This window comes from Coptis chinensis, chromosome 4 (genome assembly GCF_015680905.1).
Source record: "Coptis chinensis isolate HL-2020 chromosome 4, ASM1568090v1, whole genome shotgun sequence".
NCBI lineage: Eukaryota > Viridiplantae > Streptophyta > Magnoliopsida > Ranunculales > Ranunculaceae > Coptis > Coptis chinensis.
This window is the reverse complement of record NC_141459.1, coordinates 85427915-85455055: the sequence shown is the minus strand read 5'-3', so window position 1 is coordinate 85455055 and position 27141 is coordinate 85427915. Positions and strand designations below refer to the sequence as shown.

General features: G+C 38.3%; 4 protein-coding genes across 4 annotated transcripts; 1 reads left to right on the top strand and 3 right to left on the bottom strand.

Annotated features, from left to right (window-relative positions):
• Window positions 1-1727: 1727 nt before the first annotated feature.
• On the bottom strand, window positions 1728-12019 carry LOC147505287 (putative phospholipid-transporting ATPase 5). Its single transcript, XM_086557862.1, is given in 12 exon segments — window positions 1728-2534; window positions 2672-2863; window positions 2977-3075; window positions 3189-3314; window positions 7621-7830; window positions 7988-8069; window positions 8271-8359; window positions 8556-8832; window positions 8965-9075; window positions 9194-9734; window positions 9737-10646; window positions 11495-12019. Coding segments are annotated over 12 exon segments (3675 nt in total). The 5' UTR covers window positions 11888-12019; the 3' UTR covers window positions 1728-1889.
• A 2066-nt stretch (window positions 12020-14085) lies between these two features.
• On the top strand, window positions 14086-17127 carry TAF11 (TBP-associated factor 11). Its single transcript, XM_086557864.1, has 4 exons — window positions 14086-14740; window positions 14830-14917; window positions 16416-16515; window positions 16784-17127. The coding sequence occupies exons 1-4, from the start codon at window positions 14382-14384 to the stop codon at window positions 16909-16911; spliced, it is 675 nt and encodes a 224-aa protein (XP_086413990.1). The 5' UTR covers window positions 14086-14381; the 3' UTR covers window positions 16912-17127.
• A 587-nt stretch (window positions 17128-17714) lies between these two features.
• LOC147505285 (Tetratricopeptide repeat (TPR)-like superfamily protein) lies at window positions 17715-19635 on the bottom strand. The gene is given in 2 exon segments (XM_086557863.1): window positions 17715-18111; window positions 18114-19635. Coding segments are annotated over 2 exon segments (1659 nt in total). The 5' UTR covers window positions 19534-19635; the 3' UTR covers window positions 17715-17872.
• Window positions 19636-24390: 4755 nt separating this feature from the next.
• Window positions 24391-24978, bottom strand: LOC147505284 (uncharacterized). Its single transcript, XM_086605507.1, has one exon. It carries the CDS (start codon window positions 24976-24978, stop codon window positions 24391-24393), a length of 588 nt encoding a protein of 195 aa, XP_086461633.1.
• Window positions 24979-27141: the final 2163 nt, after the last annotated feature.

Below are 27141 nucleotides of genomic sequence, written 5' to 3'. Positions count from 1 at the left end.
AGCTAATTAAGTCAAATTCTCTGGGAAGACTTGAAAGATCTTCTCTATTTTAGACTTTTATTATTCTGACACAGAAAGCAAGGGTGACATACGTTTCGTTCGAGCCACCTCAAACACTTTATACAACTATATGGTGATAACAAAAAATAGTTTGATTCGATCCTGCTTAAAATTTACATTCAACACTGCGATTCATATAAAAGAAAATTATACACTTAATGAAGAAGAAATAGAATTGCATGTGTGACCAATTAAACGAATGCCAAGTTATATTGACACGGATAGGTGTGTCAGGAATAACAAGTGTCTGATACGGTAAAATATAATATAAAAGATCAATACGTGTCCGATACAGACATATGAATACATATCTGACACAAATTATTTTTGAAATATGGCGTGTTCATGTTACATAGAATGATTTGCAATGTTAGAATGTACCCGTTCTATAGCGGAAAATTTGGCAAGTACTCACGGGTAGGAAAAATAATCAAATAATAATGATAAAATTGCTGTTTTGTACCATAAACTTTCACGTTTTCGGAATGATTTATGCCACAAACTTTATTGTGGCTCAAAGTGGAACTTTCAATTTGTACAAAACAGCAATTTTAACTGAAGGCATAATAGGATAATCAAATAATAATAACTGAATGCATAATACGAACAATAGGATAATCAAATAATAATAACTGAATGCATAATACGAACAATAGGATAATCAAATAGTAATAACTGAAGGCATAATACGAACAATAGAGTTTTAGGTTGAAGTTCAAGTTTTTTAGGTCCTGCAGGATTGATACAAATTCGTAATGCACGTGTGAAATTGCTTTAAAAAATCAAGATTTATTCATTTTTACAGTTACAATGGAGGATAACACACAGTGTTTTCAGAGACCTCCCAAAGTATGAATGAAAAAATTTAACTAAGGGGTCGTTTGTTTTTTTTAGCCTCTGAATGCTGAATGCTAAATGACCCATCCTCCGAATCTTTGAATCTTGATTCTTTGAACTCGGATTCAAAAAACATGTTTGTTTTCTATCATAATGACCTAGCTCTGAATGCTGAATATAAATTATTTAGACAATTTTACCCCTGTTATCAATTTTGAATACAAACTTATAGTTTATAAAAACAAAATATCTGGATTTTTTTGGCAGAGTTTCCTTTGTTTATTCAACATTTTAAGCACCTGTTTGTATCTGATTTATTATTATTATTTTAACATATTCACTTTTAATTTAAAAGTAAACCGTAAATATACAATATATAGTTTTTAGTAATTGTATACCAAATATTAATAGTGCAAGTTCAATGCATTTTGTACGCTATAATATTGCAAAATGCAAACAAATCTAATCTCCCTTTTGATTTTGATTATATTGAATAGAAACCACATCCATTCTTTTGGAATAAAAGAATAAAAGAAATATATTAATTAATTAACATTTTTATAATATATATATATTAATTATATATATTAACATTTTATATATATATATATATATATAATAAGGCACCCTATATGTCCCTATGTAATATAATTAAAATTGGGAAAATTAGAGTAAAATATAAATGAGGGAGAATAGATTTTATGGTATTAATAGGTGGCCAATTATTGTACTTGGTATAGCTTGTAACCATGTTATCACATCGTCTTCACCTCAGCATAGTTCCCACCAAAACCACGTTTCCTTTTTCACAAGGAAAAAGAATAACTATGTTAATTGAAAAAAAGAAAACAAACAAGAAAATGTCTCTGAAAGTTTTCAGCGGCTCTGAATGCTGAAAACAAGAAAAACAAACAACCCCTAAGTATTTTGATGTACTTCTTGGACTATTATTCTTCACTGAATCAGAAGAATAGGCTCTTATTCTTCATGATTTATAAGGATATCTTCTTTTGGTGCAACTGTCCTGTTAGATAACGAATTTTAGCTTCCACCCTGGTCGAAAATCCGATGCGAGTTTTCGTTTTCGAGTTGTTTTGTTCTCTCACCCACATCAAGTTCTCTGTAACATCTTTCTCACAGTACTTCATTTCTTGGATTATGTGATCGTCCATCGGATAGAATAACCGTTGGATGGTGATGTGTAAGAAGTAAGGAAGAACAGAGGTTACTACAACAAGCAATGTGATCATCCAATACATAGGTGCTGCTCCAAGAGCTTCTGTGAGTAGGTGAAATCCTCCGGATGAATAAATAGGAGGGAGTAAGCCATACACGTACAAAAAGATGTACCAGAGTAAAATGCTTCCCCAGATAAAAAGATGTTGAATCCAAGTGAAGTTGCTGATGATTAGAGTTATCTGGCAGTTAACAGTCCAAATAATGCATGTATATGTGATGGCTCCTAAATGGGACATATCTGCGACTTCTCCTTTGTCTCGAAAAGCGGAGATGGAGAGACTATGAAGGCTCAGAGTAAATACAGAAAGCGAAGTTAAAAAACCATTTAATACCCAGCCAATAATTCGAGTCCAACTGAAACAAATGTTCCTCTGTCCCTGTTGATAAAGAGCTGGAAACTGGATGTCCATAAGAAAACACAGAGATATTAGGAATTAAGAAATATAATCAACTACTGTGAGCTCCGGAACAGATACTTAAAGGCCAAGGAATAGAATCATTTCTCTAAAAGTTGTGTGATTGCAGAGGTTTATACCTGTAGGCATACATCTGCTGAAACATCCTGATCAAGAACCCCCAAGGATATAACTGGCAACGATGTGAGAATGACATTGAACAACACCATATACCAGTCATCGTATATAACCTCCCCGGAGAAACATGTATATATTTCATAGTAGAACAAAGTGAGACCAAAAGCTATGTTCTTGTATACAAAGTAGAGAATCTGTTGCCGAAAAGAAAAAAGTAAAAAAAACAGAGAAAGGTAAGAATGTGACCTCATTGGAGACAAAAACCGCACAAGTTATAAGAGTCTAACGAAAGAGCAGGAAATTTTACCATCTTGGAGATTCTCTTATAACACCAATGCCCATGTACTATAAGCAATCGTTCTAGAAAACGGAATTCAGGCAGTGAAAAGTCACTCGCCATGACTGCCTGCAAATTGCACAGCAAAAAAATTGCTATTATATTCTATCAGAGTCCTGTCATTCGAAAGATGGGAAAAGAAAAGAAAATACTGCCCACTATGTTGTAGTACAGTCTGTTACCTGCATTCCTTCCATGCCACTGATCCCGACTCCAATATCTGCTTCTTGAATCATGCCAACATCATTTGCTCCATCACCTATTGCTAAGGTTGTCTTGCCTGTGTAGTCCTTTACCAATCTTGTAATCTGACAGAACGAAGTTAAGGGCTGATATGTCAGGTGGAACTCGTACAATGTAGATTGTTGAGAAAAATTCAACTCATTACCTGTGTCATGTAGGGTTAGAAAGGTGAAGGATTACGAATTCCAAGAAAGAATCCTCATTACATTGATTATTATTTAGTCATATTATATGAGTCCAAAGTAATAATTTAGATTCAGTTTGCCAGTGTTAGAATCTCCCCCACTTTATCCTTTTTGTGCCTACCGTGCAAGTTGGCTCTTACAGTCGCCAACCTTCTTGTAAATTTTCTCCTCACCTATACAATTCTTCAATGGATTATAGTTATAGGGACTTAGATTCCTAGATATATAGTCAGACATATCCGTATGTACCACTGTACTTGTACCCCTACGAACGACAATCATTGGGTACCACTATAAGAGCCGGCCACTAATGAGGCGGGCTTGCTAGCCCGCTACTGTGGCAGCCCCGCTTGTCTACTAATGTGGCATTCGGGCATGCCCTCTATTGAAGCAATGACACTGCCCACTAATATGACACCCAAGTTATATATAGCAGGTCCGGAGATATGTCAAGGGATTTTTTCCATATGAAGCTTTAGGAAAGATTTCATACAAAGAGGGAAATATCTCGTCAAATAAGGAAAGGGTATTTTTAGCAATAAGATTCCTATAAATACCCAACAATCATTTCAAACAAAGAACTACGTGCATTTTTGAGACTTGATTCCAGAGAACAATTTGGATCGTGAGGCGCCATTGGTGGTACAGTCTCTCTCACCCATATCAACCTCTCCAACAAGATCATTAGTGTGTTTGCGTGAGTTCTCACCCAAACATAATTGGCGCCGTCCGTAGTCCTTATTGACGGGCCCTCTTCCACGTTCCTTCTTCCAAGCACCATTAATGGCAAAAACTACAAGGTCTCAGGCGAACAAGAATGCAAGAACACAACAACAACAAGACGAAAATCCGGAAATACTAATCAATCAGGAGGTGATAGAACAACCGGTACAACGGATCTGCAAGATCGGCCTTTTCAACTCCCAAGCCACGACAACCCAGATCTAGACGTCCGACATCTCAGGCTCCAGTAACTCACCTTCAAGATCTAGATGTTACAAATGCAAACGAAGTAGATCCGGATAACATGGAGATAGGAGATGAAGACATGCCGTTAGAAGTACTGCGTCAGAGGTTCAGAAGAGAGAAGGAGCATAGCAACTACTTGCAGAAGCAGCTGGACAAAGGGAAGCAAGTACAAAGGGATGACGCCGATGCTGCATCTTCCACACCGGCAAGAGCTCCCAGATCCGGTGAAAATCGGAGTGTATCCAACCGACTACAATTTAATTACGGTACATCCCGTCCATTGGAAACGGTCCCTGAGCATCGTCACCCAAGGTCAAACAGACATTCATCTCATTCAAGAAGACGATCCAGATCTCGAAATACCAACAACACTAGGCGTATAAGTGGTCATAACATGACAAGATCATTGAATGTTGATCATAGCGTATCAGAAAGGTGGACAACATCCACCATAAGACGAAATGCTGAACGCCAAGATCAGGACCTCAGAGACGAATTGCAACATGACCTTAGACATGGCTTGAATGCGACAAACCGATCTGAGACAAGTTAATGACGGTCAGCCCGAATATGGCCACACCAAAGAAATGGGTCCCCGGTTAAACAAACCTAGCCCGTTTTATCGGCATAGGTCTCGCGACCAAGGAACCGACCAAATATAGAAGCAAGCAACAATCGGGGGCGACAACACCGTGAGATGCAACGTAGTGAAGTTACTCCTCAAGTCGTAAGTCTAGAAGCCACAGGTGCACCATTCACGGAACAACAAATCAAAGACATCATCAAGAAAACAATGACTAATGTGGGTGTCACTGAAGCCGCGATGGAAAGACCTTTGCGGTAAATGAAGATATCGTCGGAGATTTTCTCTAAAAAATACAAAATGCGAGCATCGAAAGGATTCAAACAACCCGGACCTTCCCTCGTTCAACGGCAGGAGGAGACCCAAACGATCATGTTATGGAGTTTAAAAGCAGGGTAATTCTATGGCGCAAAGATGACCCCCTACTGTGCAAACTTTTTCCGTCTACGTTAAAAGGAGAAGCTCTACGTTGGCTTTCCAGCTTGCCAGCTCAATCTATCGCGTCATTTCAGGAATTAGCAAACCAGTTCACAGATCGGTTTAAGCATAATTGGACACGTCCTAAGGATGTCAACATCTTGCTCAACACCAAGCAGCAAAAGGATGAAGCATTGGCAAAGTTCGTAATTCGTTTCCGCCAAGTGCAAGCAGAGGTCACCGATGTCCCTGACGTAATGATCATTCATGCATTCAAGGAAGGAGTCCATTTCGATAAAAACGGAATTTACAACTCCCTTGTACGGGACCCCCCACAATCAAAATCCGATTTGTTTGCACGAACACAGCAGTTCATTAACGTGGAGGAAGATGTTAGATCAAAAGCCTCAAGAGACAAAGACTTCCGGAGTAAAGACTCAAACGAAGGTAAAGGCAAACAGAAGCAAAACATATCGGAAGGACCACAACAGAAGTTAGAATACAACAAGGTTAACACAGTTCGTGAGGAAATGAAGCTCACTCCATTAAATGCCAAGTACAATGTGATATATGAAAAGATCAAGGGGCGCAACTTACTTTTTCCACCACTACCCTTGCCTGAAAACACTAAGTCTACACGTGACAAAAATCTTTGGTGTCACTTCCACAATGATTTCGCCATGAAACAGAGAGTCTCAGATCCCTCAAGGGAAAAATACAGAGGCTAGTCGACAAGGGACAATTAGATGAGTTTGTGCTTTCAAAAACGGTGAAACAAAATGTAGCAATGACTGGCCACAATGTCATACTAGCTGGTCATGCCAAAATCAATGATGTTTCACGAACAAGGCAAAAGTGTGAACAACGAGCAAAGTTTGGTTTCTTACGGGAATTTTATCACGTCAATAACATTGATTTTGTTGAAGGAATTCGTTCAGAAACCACAGAGCTTGGTCCCCTATGTTTTAGTGATAGAGATCTAATTGGCGTCCATCATCCTCATTATGATGCTGTCGTCATTTCAGCTTTCGTTGGATTATGGCGAAGTTCAACGCGATCATGATAGATCTTGGAAGCTCTGTCCGCATTTTTGCGAGTTGCTACAAGAACATGCACGGTTTGTCGAAAAATTTAATTACTACAAAAAAGTACCCCAATCATTGGGTTTGACGGAACCGCAACAACTCCGTTGGGAAGAGTCTCTCTACCGGTCACGCCATGGACAAGTCTATTGACATTGAATTCCTCCTGATGAATTGCAAGTCCCCGCAATGCAATCCTAGGAAGAGATCGGCTCCACAAAGATGGGCGCATAGTCTCTACCTTTCACCAGGCAGTAAAATTCCCATCTCTCGACAAAATTTGTAAGGTCTTGCGGTGACGGATGGCTTCCCACGGCTATCACGAAAAGTCTTGGATGAATATCGTCGGTCGGATATCTTGGGGAAATACAATTCTCGATGGTTATTAGCGCGGTGTCTAAATCAGAGTTAGCCACGCACAGTATTTATACTTTGCTAGTTCACAAAATGAAGGACCGCCGACTATCGACCGCCTCTTAGAAGTTCAAATTGGGAATTTAGGCGGACAAACAACTTTCATTTCGGCAGAACTGACGGAAAATGAACAAAAAGAAATGGTAGCACTCCTCAGAAAAAACAAAAAGATCTTTGCTTGGTCAGTCGAGCAGATGCCAGGGATCAGCCCAGAAGTTGCATGCCACACACTTGACATGGATCCTACCATCAAGCCAGTTCGGCAGAAGCCTAGGCGCATGGCCCCAGATAGAAAACTCAAAGTCAGAGAGGAAATTGATCGGTTACTCTCAAAGTCAGATAAACATACCATGTGAACTAGGGTAAGTTGTAGCCTACAGCATGGATTACTTCCTCCACGCAGATAACTGGGGCTATGTACATGTGACTAACGTTCTGATCTGCTGGACAAGTGATAAGTATTGTGCGTAGTCTTCACATACTCGTATGAATTTAAGAAACTGTCAAAAAAGACTTTCGAGTGTTTCTTCTGACATCCACCTATATACCATTGCATGATTCATATTATACTTTTTATGGACACCGTCCAGAAGGCAATCTTGTTTCTTGTTTCCCAGTAACTTTGTCGTCGTCATTTCATCATGGAGGTTTTCAAAAGGTTCAAAAAGTAGATACCGAAAAAGTTATCAGCAAATTAAATAATCAGTGGTTGGTTACCTACCAAGGCTTTCTGTTTAGGAGATACGCGACAGCATATAACAGAATCACAAATTACAGCCAAGCGTAGGAACTGATCCTTCACTTCATTTCTCAAAGCGAGATCAAGAGCTTTTCCATCAACTACCAAAGCAAAAGGAGCCTCCTTGTTACTCCCCTCACAACACCCTTGATAAGCAGTTTCAATTTGAAGCAAAATGTCTTCTACCAACGCCTGAATAATAGACACATTAGCGCAGCCAACTCACATATCACTGCAGACTATTATATATGCAATGCAACTAACCAACTCAAATATGATATGCATTCTATATATCCTTACAAAGTCACAATGAGATTTCAAAAGCAATTAGGTACTGAACAATGTGCACCTTCTGATTCTCATATTTAGTTCCGACATCCAAGCTCAAATGGAATTGTTTCATGTCATACCGAAGTAAACTGCATGCGAACCTACACGAAGAACCGAAGATATTCAGACCCACTAAATACAATAATGAACATACATTTTAAGTATCAGTACGGTTCATCCGCTTGGCCATGGTTTTCTAGTGAAAAAAAAGGTTAGCATGTCTAACGAACTCTTTCTGAAGGTAAGTGTAGTGGCATAAGGATAACCATCAGAAACGAACTATGCAAGAAAATCACTCATACCCAATGTTGACTGCAGTCTCTTTCTTATCTCCTGTGAGTAACCAAATCTTCAATCCTGCTTGGGCAAGTTTGTCTATGCAGTTAGGAACCTGAATTTTAAGTTGACACCAATCTTCAGTAATAATCAATACAATTCAAATATGTACTATAACTCTAATGTATCTCACTGGACAAAACAATAGCATACAAGTTGTATTTGTTATACTACAACATTAATAAAATGTCATAAGTGACATGAATGAAATATAACACAATGCAAACCACAGACAGAAATGTAGGACTCACCCCTCTCTGCAGTTTGTCTTCTACTGCAACAGCACCTAGCAGAATCAGATCTTTTTCAATCATTTTAGATGCACTCTCTAGTAGCTCCTCTCTTTCAGGACCTATTGTGGTCTTAGCTTTTGTAAACCTTGCATTCCATTTTGCATATTCTTCTGATCCAATTTTTCGATATGCAAAGGCAAGAGTACGGAAGCCATCTTCTGCGTAGTCTGAAAGGTGCGAAGTTGTTGCCCATTGGTGTAACTTGCCATTATCTGCCAGGAGATCAAAGATAATGCTGGAGAACTCCAAAAAAAGAGAAAATGAGATTCAGATGAAATAATGTCTTTTTAAGTAGAGGTTCATTATTTATACAATATTTTTTCTCTGTCCGAGTAGTTCAGTGTCAATTGATAGAATGTGAACAAACCTGTCAGCACCCTTGGAGAGTAGAAAGATCTGACCATTATCATCTTTAATTATAACTGACATGCGCTTGCGCGAACTACAGAACTCCAACATGTTTAAGAGCTTGTATTCCCTGTTCCATATTAGTCTTGTTAGTGTTAGGGGATGAAAAGAGACGGCCTATGCTTTATCAAGTTGACTGCTGCGCAATTAGGAAATAAAAGTAGTCATAATTAAGTATGAAAATTCACCTCTCCACCACCAATCCTGTGGTAGGGTCGACCTCCTTAAGAACCATGGTCGATTGAGTTCTTCGGAAAAACTGAAATCCAAACTCTTGTGAAGCAGTCAGAAATGTTACTTCTTCTGGTGACTCAGCCTCGTACTTCAGTTTATCCATTGAATCATCTTCCATAGGTATGCCAGTGTGACATAGAGCCATGACTCTAAAGAACATAGTTATGTCAAATATATGGGATCTGTTTATCCATTTTTTGTTCAAGAGTCTTTCGTCGTTGAAGTTGAAACCCTTTATCATGTAGTCCTTTCCCATATTTGAGCTTATAGTACTTTCGGGAGTTGAAATCTTAACAGCATCACCTACTGATGAAGTTTTCTGGATGTTCAAATCAGCAACAGAGAATTCAAACATTTCAAAGCTTTGGCTTGTAGAATCCGTCCCAGTCGAATGAAAACTGTATTTCTCTAGATCTGCAGTCATTCTTTTTGATGCAGCAAGATCAACTTGACTTACTTCACCGCCGTATGAAATACCAGCAATTGAGCATTTCCGAATTGCATCTGATTGCACGTTAGAGTGCCAGTTTTGTCCGTAAGAATGATTTCCACCTGGCCTAGCTCCTCATTTAGATTTGACGTTCGAGCTTCAACAGATTTGTTTGTTACCTCATCGTACATTTCTCTGTCCTTGTTGATCAGCATAGCTTGTAACACTTTCACAACTTCAATGGAGACATAGAGAGAAATGGGGATCAAGTAGCCGTACAGTATAAGCGCTCTTATGAACTGTAATGCACCTGATACGACTAAGGGCTTCGATGGATTAAAGAAGCTATCATTTTCTTCTGGACGAAGATACCACCAGTTTTTCATGTTTGTTTTGGTACACCAAGAAGACCCAGCGGCCGTGAGGAGTGATATGAAAACAAGCAGTGAGAAGAGAAGATAAATGACTAGATCCATCTTTCTCTCAATTCGACTCCGTTTAGATGGAGGTCTTGTGGAGTTTTGTGCCACTTTTGTATCCATCCCACTGAAGATCACAACGCCATAAACATATTCAGTGTTGCGGAGCTTTGAGTCTCTTAGAAGAACCTGTGTTGGGCATAAAGGATACGACTCATTTTTAAATTCCAAGTTCCCTACAAAGGAGTAGAGATTTGGATTAGGGTCCTCACAACGGATTGTAGCTTTGAATGTATTGAATTCCATGTCGTCATCTAATGCAAGTGTGACTTCTAAGGATCTCTTCGCTTTCAAGTTGGTTTCTCCATCAAGGTTCATTGTCTCAACATAACAGAGACCATCCTCATAGCTCGAAGATAATAGAAGTAGATCACTTGGAAAGTACTCATTTTTTTCAACTTGCACAATATCTCCAACGCATAGTGAATTCCATGGTTTATGGACAAATACTCCATTTCCTGCATGGACCTTTACAGTTCTGGAGTTTACTTTTAGATCCTGCATAACCAATGTATCAAAGTAAAATGGTTTTCTTAAGTTCTCGAAACTACATAATTGCAAAAAAAAATGAAACATGTCAATTAACATGTGCCGATTAGGATTGCATGGCTTAATTTGTGATAAGTGTATACAGAAATTAACGGCAAAACTGTTACATTTACTAACATAGTAACATGTATGAGTCCCTATGCACCATTGTTATTGATACGAAATGCAGCCATGCAGGGGTTGGTTCAAGGATATTGAAGAGGATTGTTCATTTTTTTTTTGATTGGCAAGCCTGTTTTAAATGAGATCAGTAACTCTTTGATGCTGAACCCCAGACCTCTGGTATCATCACCCAAATGTTTTATCGACTTTGCTAGTCGGCACCTGCAAAAAATGTGTGAGCAAGCCTGTTTTTAAAGAGATCAGTAACTCAATTGTGTGTTTTTCCACCTAGCTTGTGCTTTCTTAGGAAGGCTAGTTAAATGTAGTTGCCTCTGTTACCTTAGTTGCAAAGAGATGCATGTTTCGCGTTAAGTGCTTTCCGTTAACTGAATAAAGGTGCTCAGGACTTCATTCATACTTCATATTACCATAGATGGTCTTTAATGAAATATGACGAGGAGTACATGCATCCATGTTTTCATCTATTACAATACATTTTTGTATTTGTTAATCACTGTAGTTTTCCTGAAATTTTCCCATGTCAAAGAAGTGAAGAAAATATCTTGACTTGAAGCCTAAGACACATTTTGATGTTTGGTACCCACTTTTTCTTTATTCATTGGGGAAAAATGAATGGAATAGCATACCTGGTAATAACTAAGCTAAGATGATATGATGGTATATTAGTAAAGTACCTGTATGAATCTATGCCAATCTTCCACTGCTTCTTTAAGCATACTAATTCCCACAACAAATACTAGAGGAGCAATAACACTTGGTGGAGAGAAAGGAGCCAAAGAAGCAGAGACAGACAATATTGCAGCCAAAAGAAAATAAAGATTGGCAACTCTTCTGAACTGTTCAAGAAGTGCCTTTGGAAGAAAGGTTACAAAGTTGTACCTAGTGGTGGATATAGAGTTTTTTTGATATCTGTATGGGTGTTGTTTATGTAAAAGAGACTCATTACAGAAAATCACTCTAGTGAACCCAGGTCCACCTAGTTGTGTTGAAGGAATTGTACCTGGTCTTAAGCATGAAAATGAGTATAGTTTGCTCCATCTAACCTTTCTTTTACTCGGCTTTCCCATAATCACTTGTTAGGCTCAAATGAAATGATTGTTGGTTTACAATCTGTACTGTGCTCTATATCCCTATGATTGTTTATGTTTCCCTTATTACTTCCCAAGTTCCTAACTCTTCGTGTTTTTAATATAGAAACTTCTAAAGTTCCTTTTTGTACTTTGTTAGTTGGATCAAGCAGGCCTTTCGAAACCATTTGTAACCCATAGAGTTTATTATGTTACTAAAAGCTATATAACTACATTGGAATTTCCAAAACATCTTATACAATGAACAATGTCAATCAATAATTAATATATATCTATACAGTTAAAAAAAACGCGTAATACCATTTGACTAAGTTCTGTCACACACTTGTTCCTTTATGCAGTTTGGCCCTTGTTTGTCTATGACCAGTGAGCTTAAATTTATTCTAGGTATTTGAGTATTTCTATCGGCTATATATTTACTATGAAGTGGTGATGTTGAAACTCCTTGGTGTGTTTCTAAAATATTTGGTTTATATTTACCTTAAAAACTATCTTAGGGATGACATGGTTTTGACGCATCTAGTGATACAAGTTAAAAGACGCACAACGAAGTTAACGAAATAACTCACTGAAGGAACCTTTTGAATGATATGGTTTAATTTGCGAAGGACCGTTCAAGAACCCAACAATATATACTAAAAAACATTTTCCTTCATGGCCAGATAAATCAGTCTCCCAGGCAAATTGAGCTCGTTTTACCCTCATGATCGTATGGAAAAATAAAATAGACGTCATTGGTATAGACATTGGGATATGGGTCAAGAGAATTTTTTTTGTATGGCCTGCCAATCCGAATATATAACATAAAAATGACGATGGAACAAGTCATCATCAAATTAGTAGTATATGTTTATTTGGAGTAGGCTTGTACTTGTCCTTGTCGATGAGCTTTGGGCTCCCCGAAGAAGCTAGAGACTACATTACAAAATACAATATTCAGCAGTTACACAACTAAATTTCTTTTTCATTTCCCTCTCTATTTGTCTATTAGGAATATAAAATCAGAGTCATGGTTTTGATTATGATTGTAGCCCTTGTTAGCAATTCGGGATACGACAAATATATAGTACGTGAATAATTCAAGAATTATTCGGTGAGCCAAAAAAATAGTACGGTCAATCATTCGTTAAATATTCGCAACTCGTTAAATATCTAGTATATATATATAATACGGGTATTAAACGTTTTTCTATAAAAATTGGGTGTTCAAAAATTCGGTAATTCTCATATGAATATACCCATGAGTTTTGGTGATTATCAAAAGATTTGGTGTATTTTAAGTATATTTTACTAGTCTACAAAGCTAATTGGGTGTATTCCATTAGATTTTAGTCAACACTTTTAAAAGACTAGGACTATAACAACAAACCCATACGTATGTGGCATAACTGTAGATAAGCAGTTTGAGAGTGGGAGTATGGAAACAAAACCATATATTAAAAGCAAGTCCCGAGACCTATAGATCTAAAGCCTCAGTTTGTTTCAAACATCACTTCCAAAATAACCTAACTTCTGTCTGTAAACAAGAAAACTGAAAATGGAGGAGAAGCTCCTTTAACCCGAAAGTTCTCAATTTCTTTCTTTTTTTCTTATGCTAAATCTCTTTTGTTTCACTTTAACTCTTAAAAATCAAATCTTTTTACTTTCTTAATGTTTTTCCTCATCTATAATATGATGAAGTTGAAAGAACACAAGATCTAGTGGACTATCTTTCTTCTTTTAGTTCAAAATTGGCGTTTTTTTCAAACGAATTTTTGAAGAATACTGGAATTCGTGAATTAAACGTTTTACTCTCAAAATTCGCAAACTATTCCGAATCATTAAAAAGTTCGAACGTATAGAACGTTTTGGGGTTATAGAATTCGATTCATGTTTTAATCGCGAATCATTCGGAGAATTACTAACAAGGATTGTTGCATGTCTGTTGAAGTTCCATTTCACTTATGGGAGGGGTTCTAAGGACATATCTTATCTTAAAACGTAAACAAACTCAAAATCTTTAAGACATTTATAAGTTTTGAATTAGCTAAATTTTTTTTATAGATATCATTTCCTAACTATTCTAAACATTGTCACAAATAATAAAAAATTTATAAACTTGCCAAATATAGTATCAAAAATAGTGAAAATGAATGGTCTACAATTAACCAAATTTTGTAAATTGTTAACTACATTTACAATTAACCAAGTTTATAATTTTTTGATTTTTTTGATTATTTGTGATAATGTTTAGAATAGTTAGGAGATCATATCTACAAAAAATTAGCCTAATCCAAAACTTATACGATTTTGAGTTTGTTGTGTGCAACACCAAAGTGTTGTATATTTCAAGCCACGGCCCAATATACAGTGCCGGGTAAAGCCCAACCCATGTGTGAGTTGGCCCAAATAGGATTGAGAAACAGTCAAGGGCTGAATATGAAGAGAATTTATTATGTTTTGTTGTTGGTGTTAATAATAATTAGTAAAAAGGATGGTATTAATGAAACAACCGTCAAAGGATCCATTCGAGGTGGCATATGAAGAAGAAGAAGAAGAAGAAGAAGAAGAAGAAGCAGAAGCAGAAGCAGAAGAAGCAGAAGCAGAGCAAGAGTTACAAGAACAAGACTCACCTATTGCTGTTGACGAACCCATTAGTGCCACTTCAGTTATACCCCCTGATGATGATTCGATGGATAATAGCAACAATGAAAAGAAGATAAAAATCAACAACACCCCCAACACTACTGGAAAGAACAAGGAGGAAGAAGATGAGGAGGATGAAGAGAATATGGATGTGGAGCTTGGCAAGTTTCCGTCTAGTGGTGACCCTGATAAAATGGCAATGATGCAGTTGAGTTTTTTTTTTTTTTATATCTTGTGACTGTTTAATGTTTATATGCGTATTTGATGTGGTTTCGTCCTTGGTTTTATTTTGGCAGGGCAATATTATCTCAGTTTACGGAGGAGCAAATGAGTAGATATGAATCCTTTAGAAGGTCTGGGTTTCAAAAAGCTAACATGAAAAAGGTAAGCTTATGCTTTGTGTCTTGTTTCATTTAAAGAATATATATCCAGTCAATGAACGATTAATGTATGTTTGTATGCAAACATGATAGTAAAATGAGGCCATATACACCTTTAATGTTAAAGCTTGTACTTTTGGAGGGTTTCTAACAATGTAGATTTCAAAGGGGCGATGAATCTAACAAGGGCAAGTAAATTCTACATAACCATTTAAAAAAAAATTCATAAGAAGATTCATTATACTTGGTGAATTTCCTTGTGTGACAAGATAACAAGTTTGACATTGTACATATGGTAATCTTCGGTGGTATATGGGGATTCATGTTCATAGTTGGGACATAGTGAGTATTGACCCCCTCGTATTGATGCTAGAGGCGATTCCTGCTGCGATACCGGATGGAGATTTTGAGCATTGGGCTATAGAAAGAATGGGAGATTCTCAGCCAAATCTTTCTACTTTTTCTATTTTCCCCTGCGTTCTCCTCTCCTGGCTAATGCCTGGGGTATCATGTTTCTGTACTTTCCTAGCACTTATATCTGATCAGCGAAAATTCCTTATTATGCTTTTTTCTTCATGTGACGTTCAGTAGAATAAGATTTTGCGACTCTGGGGTGTATTGGGTCAGTGAAGGAATTGTTGAGTTACTAGGTTCTTAGGGTCCAACCCTAAAAGGGGTGCAAATCGTGGAGCATCTTACCTTTTACTATCACGAGGAACATGTGACACTTCTGTGGCACAAGCGATTCTAGTGATAGAGGGAGTGGGATTCATCTTCCTTAGGTTGAAGTTTTTGGAGGAGTGGACAGACACACTGGGCAGAGACTTTATGGTACTAAATCACAAGCTTCTGATAAAAAACGAGCAGTTCTAGTAAGATTTGTAATATGAATGGGTTCCTTGCTCGGTCATGCATGAAAACAGTTTCTGTGCTTTTGTTTTTCTCTGGCATTTTCTTGTATTGTTATTTGTTTGTCTTTCCCCTTGTTGTATCTGAGTGGGATATCTCATCCTATAAATACATTTTACTGATAAAAAAAGTACTCCGACTTATACGAATTTCTTGTTCTCAGCTCCATTCCCCAGCTTTTCTTTTAGTTGGCTATATTATTTTTTTTTGTACATAGTTGGTTATATTGAAAATATTTTACAAAGAAGAGAATAATAAGTATGTTAGAATGGCATTACTAACCTGTAGGAGGTTAGGAAGACGTACATACACATTCATTTCTTGATTTTCAAGACAAGAAATGGCTGCTATTTTATCTATCAAGTAGGCATTTAGCCCTTGTATCTTTTTCACCATTTATCTTAGTAAACAGGTAGGGGCCTGCCAAATCCCATTCCAGTCCAGACGGTTTTCTTTCATTTGAATGAAAGGAAAAAATAAAAATAAAAAATAAATCTAACAAGGACCAAGCAAGACCGGTAATTTCTGCTGATGAAGTTAGGCTAATTTTTAACTTGTGGTCTTATAACTTCCCTGCTGGTGTTTGGATGCAGCTGATAGCAAGCGTCACTGGAAGTCCAAAAGTTTCAGTGCCAATGACGATTGTGGTTTCAGGGATAGCCAAAATGTTTGTTGGTGAGCTTGTTGAAATAGGTAAGGAATTCTATTTTATTCTATTATTCTATTATTTATATTTTGTTAGCAAATTAATAAAAGCTATTCACGTGATAAGATTGATCTCCGATTGAGTTAAATCTGTTTTTTAAAAAAAAATATAATTTTGCACCATCCATTGTGATGATTGCTCATTAGGGATTCCACCAGTTTTCTTAATGGCGAGGGAGCCATTATGGTGCTATGAATCTTGTAAACCTGAAATACTGTTGTAGTATCTAACTTTTGATAAACCTTATTGTTGCAGGAAGAATAGTAATGAATGAGAGAAAAGAAACTGGGCCTCTGAGGCCATGCCACATTCGAGAAGCATATAGAAGACTCAAGCTTGATGGGAAGATACCCAAGAGATCAGTTCCAAGGCTTTTTCGATAGACTGGTCCAGTTGGCTGATGGTGCAGGTTTTGACATCAAACAGTTGTGGAATTATAGTGTCATAACTTTTAACTCAATCTTTTGCACTGGATTATCTTCGTAATCCTATTCTGTATTGTTTCAACTAGTGCTCATTTTCGCAGTTTAGGTGTACACATTTTCGTCTGTAAAAATTGTCTTTTGTTTGAGTAAATATAGTTGAGACTTGGTTTAAAACCGTTGTATGACTTGTCATTTGGGCTCTGTCGTGCTTTGTTTGTTCCGCGGAATTAATAAATTTTTCACCCAGAATTTTAACTGAAACAGGGAAGGAGCCTTGTAACTGTTAGGTGTTTCCACCTCTAGAAATTAACATCCTTTCTTGTAGGATTTTGTTTGCTTACAAGAATCCTGGTCTGATAATCGAAAGTACCTGGGCAGCTATAGTAGAACCATGGGACATAAAAAGTAAAATTCTGCTCTTATAATAGGGAAATAATGGTGTCACAAGAGAAATCTATTAATTTACATTGAGTAAGGACGAGGAAGTGCGAGGAGAGGAAAGACAGAGACACAGCACAGAGAAAACAAATAACCTTTTAGTCACGAGTTCTACAGCAATGAAATCTAGTTATGATTCTTACTCGTATTTTATCATTTGGTACTTCAAGAGTTCTTCACTTATTCAGCATTTCCTCTTAGGTTGCTGTTTCACTTCTTGTCAGAAACTATGGATACCTTCCACGGATCGATGCACGTTAGAAAATGCCACAATCAATCGCAAATCTTTATTTTTTCTTGTTTGTTGATAAAGTCAAAATATGTCAACCATAACTCCGCAAGTAGAACATTTATTGGGTGAGGTTAGTAGCTACCCTGAGTGCATAAGCAAGAAAATGTGAACAGTACATTACAGCCTTAAATTGTCTAATGTGGAATCGATAAAACTAGACCACTTTTCGTCATTGTCAAGGAAACTGATTTACCAAAAGGTACTAGCTGAACTTGGACCGCTAGAGTTTGCTATATTCTTCTTTCTTTGTTTAGCTGAACCTCTAACTTCACCTATTTCGCACCCTCCATGTTGATGTTTTCTTTCATTCAACTTTGTCTTCATATTTGTGACCAGTAAATCAGTCCTAGGCTCTTGTATCATACCCTTTGACATCATTTCCTTGAAACATTTCAAAGCTTCTTCTACTCGACCTTTTTGTGAAGTCTGTGGATCATAATGGTGTAAGATCGCTGATCAGGTCCTACACCATTTTTCTCCATTTCAGTCCATACAGATTGTACTCCTTGTACATCATTCCAATCCAAAAACAACTTCAATATCATGTTATAGGTGTCACCTGCAACTCGGCAATCATTTCTTTTCATTCTCTCTAAAACCCCACGCACCTCCTCGGGTTTCTTAGCAGCTTTGAGCAAGCAAATGAAAGTTATTTCATTAGGTGTGCAACTTCCTTTCTTTTCTTCCATTTCTTCCAACAACTCGTAAACCTTTTCCATCCTCACAATCTTGCAAAGATGCTTGATAAGAGAGTTGTACGTAGCAACATTCGGTGGACAGCCTCCTCGTTCTTTCATCTCTTTAAAGATTTCAAGAGCTTGAGGAATCCTTTTCTTGAAGCACAAGGAATCAATAACACAGTTACAAATAACCACATCAGGGGCACAACCGTTTTCAGACATGGAACGAAACAATTTGGTGGCAGTGCTTACTTTCCCAGACTTTGTAAGAGAGTTTATAAAAATCCCATAAGTAAACATATCAGGCTTGCAAGCAGAGTCCAATATATCCTTCCAAAACCTCTTGGCCTCACGTAAATTCCCTCGAACACACCACCCATTGAGTATTATATTCAACGTCTTTATATCAAGAGGGAACTCATTCTTCTTCTCAACAAACAAACTCTCCGCAGTCTCAACATGTTTATATCTACACAAAGACAGCAAAAGCGTTTGGAACGCAGACAAATCAAGCTCCAGTCCAAATTCTCTTCTCTTATAAAAAACCTCAATCGCTTCGTCCACCTTATGCGCTCCCGCATATCTATTCAACAAAATCCCAAATGTCCTCTCATTAACAAGACCCAGACCCGACATTTCATCAAACACTTCCCCCAACTCCATAAATCTCTTCATTCTCCCAAGAATATCTATCATCTCATTATAAACACTTGATCCAGGACTATACATTTTTTTCCTTCCTCCTTTAGATACCCAATAAAAATAGCGTAACGCAGATTTCCAGTCCGAACGATGCCATTTAAGTAGTTCTAGTACAAAATCGTCATTTAACACAAGCCCACATCGGTCTAGCGCCTTTTCGACCTCTTTAACAGAGTTATTCATGTGTACTTGGAGGATGCTTTGGACCTCCGCAATTTCTTTTGACATAATTGAGTCACGGGCATATAAAGGGGTACTAGAATTTGCGTTAAATTTATTGGTGCGTGTGTTGAAATTTCTGGTGGGGGAAATCAAGTATTGGAATGTGGGATTGAATTTGTGTTGGATATGTGGGGAAATTATTTGTTGGCGGAAAAGAACGGTTTTTAGACGTTGAAATCTGCGGAACATGTTTGCTCTCTTTCTTGTGTCTTTCACGAGGTTGAATGACAAGCAAGACATGGCCATGATCTAAATACATGATGTGGCAGTCTAAGGCCACATGTTCAATACACAGTAGAGTGACAAGCAGTGGCGAGCCAGGAAACTAAGTGAGAGTGAACAGCCAGCCAAAAAAAAAAAAAAAAAAAAAAACCTCCACCTTCTTCATAAATCCCGCAACAGACCCCAACCACCACCTTCCGCCACCATCAAAACCAGACCCTGACCACCACCACTACCATCGGCTGCCAGCATCACTTTACACCATCATCTATCATCCCCCATCCATCATCTCCACCACCGCCCTTCATAATCTCCACCACGTCAGTCCAAAATACCATCCCCATTCATCATCTCCCATCGACCATTAACGCCACCTTCGCCGCACCACTCGTGCAATACCACCACCACCCATTCCTTTCACTGATCGGCCGAGAAATTAGCTTCTCGCTATGTTGTAGTGATTAGAAGCCATTGGACTTTGCTCCTAATTTGCTCCCGTGCTGCTTTGCATTTCCAGTGGACCTGATCCCTTGAAAAGCTTGGCTTCTGCCGGTGAGTCATCCGCGGATCCATACCTTGGTCCATCCATATGTACCGCTTGGACGATGCTTTCCACAATTGCTTGGAACTTTAATTCCATTAAGCACAGAGTAAAGTTTGTCGGTTGTTTTTGTTGGAGTTGGGTTTGCTTCCATGCTATGTTCGTTGGTTGGGTTTGATTTATGGTAGTGCTTTTGTTTGTTGTGGTTTCGTATTGGTGTCGTCTGTTTTTGAGTTTGTTCGAGCATAAGGTGTCGTCATCATGCTCTCGCAGAAGAAGCATGTGCATTGTCCTTTTCGTGAGTTTGACAAGTGCAAAGATGGGGCCAATGGTGGTGGCGGCTTTGCGGTTTCGTATATCGAAACTCACATTAAGAAACAAAGACTTGGGTGGTCGGGATATATATAGCTGCATGGATAAGATTAAGAAGGACATAAGTTTATATTTATCCCTTCTTAATTTTTGAAAACGGTGAACAAATGGATATGTGGCCACCGCCTCAAAGATGCATGCATTAACCATACCATGTCGTCATTCGGGAGGCATCACAAAACCACCGAAAATGACGGATAATGGAGAGTTGGATGCCTTATTGTCGGTATACGGAACCACCGCCTATCCCCATGACTATGCAATGCGCACTCACATCACAAGGAGACGCTTAGTGATATCCCGAGGCCTCACGGGTGTTATTCCCTCTCGGATGAGGCGTTACTTGATAGGCATTTTTAATTATACCGCTTTCGCGGAAAAGTATACCACGTGCATGTCGTTTGGCGTTTTCTAGTGCATTGAAGTCTGCTCTCTGGGATATTACGGTTGATCCTAGTTCAGTGTTGGCATGGGTTCGTCTTCTCCTTCTCCCGTGCTGCACTCTACAGGTTTTCCAACCACAGAATCGTCAGGAACGTCGATCTGGTACTAGGAAAAACCTTTAGCAGAAACAGATACTCTATGCGTTGACGATATGGAACGAGCACGGTGGATCGTTTAGCCTCTTAGAAGTCTGCGATAGAGCCTCCTTCAATCCGACCACCCCCCAAATGACCGTTTCTACCGGAATGTGCCGATGCTTCTGAAGGTTCGTCGATGGACATTTTACGGCGGCGGTAAAAGTGTTGTCATCATCGGGGTCGCCCTAACTTCGGCGGAGACTATCCAAGCATTAGAGGAGAAACACCCGGTCGACAACCACCGTGAGACCAACTGTTCCTTGTCGCCGAGCCTCCTTTATTTGTAGAGAGAAATACCGCTTTTGTCATGCATTAGGTCGTTTCGAAAGGCACTTCTTGTGGCCGTGATGGTCTCCGAGCTCGGCATTTGTTGGATGCTATGAGTGGTCTTTGCAGCCAGCCTATATCGTCGATTTGCTAGATGCATTGACCCCTGTGGTGAATCTTTGGTTCTGAGGGACGATGTCCACGGCCGTTAAGCGGAATTCATAGCGAGTGCTCGCTTTTATTCCACTTCTTAAGCCGGATAACGATTTAGATCCATAGCCGTGGGCATGGTTTGGCGTCGTCGGTCTCTAAGATTACAATGAGAGGAGTTTCGAGAGATGTGGTTGGGTACTTACGGGATTTTCGGTATGGGGTGGGTGTTTTACGGTGGAGCGAGGGCGATTTTTGCACGCCAAACCGTATGGTGTATGCTAACAAATGACAATAGCTCTATTTCTATGTCTTTCTTTGGTAGATTTTTCGAATGCTTTTAACATGGTTGATCGGACCATCATGTTAAAAGAGGTTCGTATCCGATGCCCGACTATTGCCCCTCGGGTCGAAAGTACTTGTATTGTCGACTGCGAGGTTATCGTGGGGGATAGCTACATATGGTCTGCTACGGGGGTCCAGCAAGGCGACCCTCTAGGTCCCCTTCTATTTGCACTAGTGTTGCATCCTCTTATTCTACGGATCCAGTCCAGTTGTCAGTTATTACTACAGGCGTGGTACTTAGATGATGGGACTCTGGTCGGGGATACAGAACAGGTGGCGACAGCTTTGGGTATAATTCAGGAAGAAGGACCTTCTTATGGGTTGGTTCTTAATGTGGCTAAAACTGAGATATTTTGGCCATCACTAGATCCACGTCGCTCTACTCCTGGTCTATTTCCTTCAGATTTGTCCCATCCTCAGCAGGGGGTCAGGTTGCTTGGAGGTGCAGTTAGCACTGATGCATCTTTTGTCATGGGTCTTATTCGCAAGCGTATTGGCAAGGCTATGACTCTGATGGACTGTTTGGCTGTATTAGAAGATCCACAGTGTGAGTTAGCGCTCTTAAGAGCTTGTGTTGGGCTCTCTAAGTTGGTCTTCGCGATTCGTACTTGTCCACCATCCTTTTTCAGAGAGGCAGCTCAGACGTTTGATCGGCATCTCCGCAGTGTTCTCCAGGGTATTGTGGTTTCGATGGTCCCGCTTCGGTGATTTACTGATGGCGTTTATCGACACTCCCATTACGCCTAGGCGGTTTTAGGTATTTATTATTGCCAATCGATGTATCTACATTTGCTTTTGTAGCCTCCCCGCTGTCGGACTTCGAGCTTGAACCACATTCTTAGGAGTTGTGGCCCGCACCTTTGGATGAGATTCTTGATGTTGCTAGCAGTGCATTGAGTCTCTGTCTACCCAATTTTGACCTCAGTTCTATGGCTGTGAGTGCTACCGTCCCCTCAAAACCACAAAAAGTTTTGGCGGAAGCATTCTATGGTAAGATTGTTGCTGGTCTTGAGAGGGAGTTTGTGTTATCTCGCTTTCGTCGTCGAAGCGGTCATTGGATGCTTACAGTCAGAACATGCAAAGGATTTCCTACTTGCTATTCCGATGGAGGGACTTGGACAGCGTATGTCGTCGGTAGAGTATCGTTCTATTCTCCGGTACCGTCTCATGATTCCTTTGTACTATGATGGTGGTTTATGCCCTGTGTGCAAAAAGAGCAGACTAGATACTTTTGGGGACCATGCAGCACATTGTAGATATTTCCCAGGCTTCAAATACCGACATGATCATGTCAGAGATATTTTATGTGATGCATTCTGGAGGGCTGGGGTACAAGTGAAAAAGGAGGCTCCCGTTAATTTTCTCACTGATCCGAATGAGGGAAGATCTACACTTCGCCCGGGATGTATTGATCTCTGATTGGTCCGAGGGAGGGAGCATCGTGTGTTGATGTAACTGGAGCCTCTCCGTTGGTAGGGCTTGGGAATGGAGTCTTTGAGGTAGGAAGAAGCGAAGAGAGAGCGTGGCGGGGAAGATAGAGAAGCATGAGGAAGCTTGCATAGCTAACCAACATTGTTTCATTCCGTTTAGTTTTGACACTTTCGGTTTCTTAGAACAACAGTCGGTTGAGCTTCTCAAGAGACTTCAGAAGGTTATGGACAGTAACGTTATGACAGCTGGTTCCAACGAGTTTGTTTTTAGAAGGATAGGATTTGCTATTCAGAAAGGACTTGCGGCGCAGCTTGTTGCACGCTTGTCCTAATTATTTGTAATACTCGTTATCATTATCAATAAAATTTCCACTTAAAAAAAAAAAAAAAAAAAAAAAAATAATAATAATAATAATAATAATAATAATATATATATATATATATATATATAAGAAAAAAAATCAAATATAAACAAATACTTGTTTTCGGCGCCTTTCTTTTTTGTCATCCTTCTTCATTTTCTAGAAGCGTTATAAGATTAAGTCGGTATCAATGTTATCAAATTTTTTTTTTCAATGTTATTAAACAATCATTCAACCACTTATTCGCCATCCGATTGTGCAGACGATTCTTTATAATATTCATAGTAGAAAATGTCTTCTCCACAGTGGCAATAGCAACAGGTAAAATCAGTACCAACTTAATCAACAAATAAACAAGTGGGTACACAATGTCTTTCTTCATCTCAACCATTTTTTTTGGCTAGGTCGTTAATTTCATTTACTTCACCAAACTTAGTATCGGAACGCACATCAATGATATAATTATCAAGCTGATCCGCTAATTTCATCTGATCTATCTTTAAAAAATCATCGGGATAAAGTCGAGCAAAACGGATCAACTTTTGCTTATCGAAAGCAACAAACGATTCACTAGGATCAAAATATGCCATACAAAGAAGTAATTCTGTGTTTGCTTCATTAAACCAGTTGTTTAACTTTTGAATTTGCAAATCAATACAATGATAGAATAATCTAACACGATAGTAATGTAAATTGGTGTTTCCTTATGCTCTTTGTCGAGACCTCTCTCAAGCCATATACCTCTCTTCCATATTTGGAACAACCACATCATGTTTGGCACATAGTGAAGAAACTTCAGTCAGGAGACTATACCACCCATCATCTCTCATCGCCTATAAGCGTACCTTTGTTATTTTAACAAGAGCCATGACATTGACAATGTCTTGGTCTTCACGTTGCAAAGCCTTTGACAAATCATTGCTAATTCCTAGTATCGCTTTCATCAAATGCAAATTGAAAATAAATTCAAAAGACTGCACTGAATCTAATAATCCGTAAGCCTCACCTCTTTGTTCCGAGCTTGAACCATTTTTCGCTACATTATCAAGCACATCAACTACTGAACCATAAGTGGTTATCATGCTAAGAAGTGTATAATAGTGTGAGCCCCATCGAGTGTCACCAGATCGTTTAAGACTAGTCTCTTGATTCAACCTTTTGCCACTTGAAATTTCTCCGCTTTGTAACGCTGCAACAACTTTAGCTTTCATTGCATCGCACAACATATCCCGTCGCTTACATAATGCTCCAACAGTATTTACCACATTAGAGAGAATACTAAAAAGATTAGCGATTGACTCATGGTTCTTTGCAACTGCTACAAGGGCTAACTGAAGCTGATGGGCAAAACAATGAACATAAAATGCATACTCATTCTCCTTCATTACAAGTGCTTTTAGGCCATTCAAATCACCTTGCATATTGCTGGCCCCATCATACCCTTGTCCACTGATAACCCGTAAAAACTCAACTAGATTACTCTAACTTTATTATTTCGGTATCAATTATTTATTTCCTACTCTCACATACAGATTTATGCAATATATAGAGTATGAAATCGTCCAACTCCTAAACTACCAAGACATAATAAAATCCAATTAATTAAACACAATGAACAATGGTGAGAGTAATATTTATAGAGGTGAATTTATACTATGAAACTAAATGTATGAATTTAACTTATACTAATTTAACTAAGCAATTTAATATGACTTGAATAAAATGTGGAGAAAAAATTAGGGTGATTGATTCCACTTTGCTTTATTCCTAATATGCTAGTATATATTATTGTAATCCTAACCAATTAAGATTAAGTATTTGATCCCTAATTATTCATGGCAATCTTTGCCAACTAATAATTAGCATGTGAGGAAGTTCAACCCATTCTCATGGCGAATCAACTAACCTACAAGAGTGAAACTCTTAAACAAACAATAATTCTAACTAACATATCAAGTCTTCATCAAGCTTCATCAAACTCCTATAATGGAGGTTTAGCTAGAAGTCATTAGACTATCATAAACATAATAATAAATAAAAGACATAATGAAGAACAATAATTTGACTTTTATTAATCTAATGGAGGCTACAAACTAAACTAATTAACTAAAACTAAACTAAACTAAAAAGGAAGAGAGAGAAAACCTTAATTTAAAACTAAACTAAAGAGGGGAGTAGCCAAATTTTGTTTTAGCCTTAACCCTCTTTATATAGGAGAGGGTTAGCTTACAATTTCGTGCATGGGCTTTGGAGCCATGTTTTGGGCTATGAAATCAAGCACAAAACCTAATTACATATGTCCAAAAAGGCTTCTCTGCGCGAAATTACTTCAACACCCTTTTCATCCACTTTCTCTCCTCTGATTGGGTCACGGCTTAGACCATTAGAAATCTCTTTCCGAGCCGGTCGTTTTGACATATAGTAGGCCTAATTATGAGGTTTGAGTCCAAAGATACGGCCTGTGGAAGTTTTGTTAAATTTTATGCTCTTTTTCTACCCGCGTTGACTTTGACTTTTCAGCTTTGACTGGACTTTAAAAATGTTTTTTCTCCTTGAATCTTGGCCTTTAATCATAGGACTTCTTAGCAACCAACCTTTGCTCTTTTATCTCACAAAAATGACATGTTTCTTCACATATTTGACTCCAATGCCTGAAATACATAAACGCGCGTAAACAGTACTAACTCATATTTATTATACACATAATTAGTCTAAATATAATGATATTAAGGGGTTAAAACTACAGTTTTGGGCTCTTATCATCCACGCAGTCTAGATATGCTCAACCCATGCTTGGAGAACAGCTCATCGATTGCCTTTTTAAGTGTTACTTTACTAGTTTCCTTAACATGCACAACTCCAAAAATTCTCTCAATTACGCAATCTTTCTTATCAACATAACGTAAAACAACTACCATTTGCTCCTTAATTGATATATCATGTCACACCCCGAATTTCGACAGAATTTGGAAAAACATTATTTGTTCCCGACTCTTCGATCTCCGAGGTGTGACGCACTCTCAACTTCAAAAACCCATAAACAGTTCAAATATGCGGATAAATAAGAACCAATAAAAATTTTAAACTTAAACAAAAGTCATCTTCATTACAAAAATTTACAAAATGAAAATGCAAATAACCTTATCTCAAATGAAAATCTATATCACCTCAAAGGAAAACAAAGCCTATCTTGAAATGCGACGCTAACGCAAACCACAAGCAGCAACCAATCTTCTTCAATACTAAACCTGTCAAGACTTATCAACTGTGTTCATTTAATGAACACACCCGATAAGCAAATATGCAAATCGGGTCAGCATTATAAAAATGCTGGTGTGAGTAGCTCTAAAATACAACATATTCTTATACAAATATATACACAATCTATAAGGCAGTTAGTTCCTCCACCGAGACGCCTTAACTTTCAACGACTAATACAACATCCTTAAGTACACTAATTAAGACAGGTAGTTCCTCCACTGAGGTGCTTAACTTCCCACTAACCACCCAATAAACCATACGCATAATAAAAAAGCATTTAGTTCCTCCACGAGGCGCCTTAGGTTCTAACTAAACTATAACCA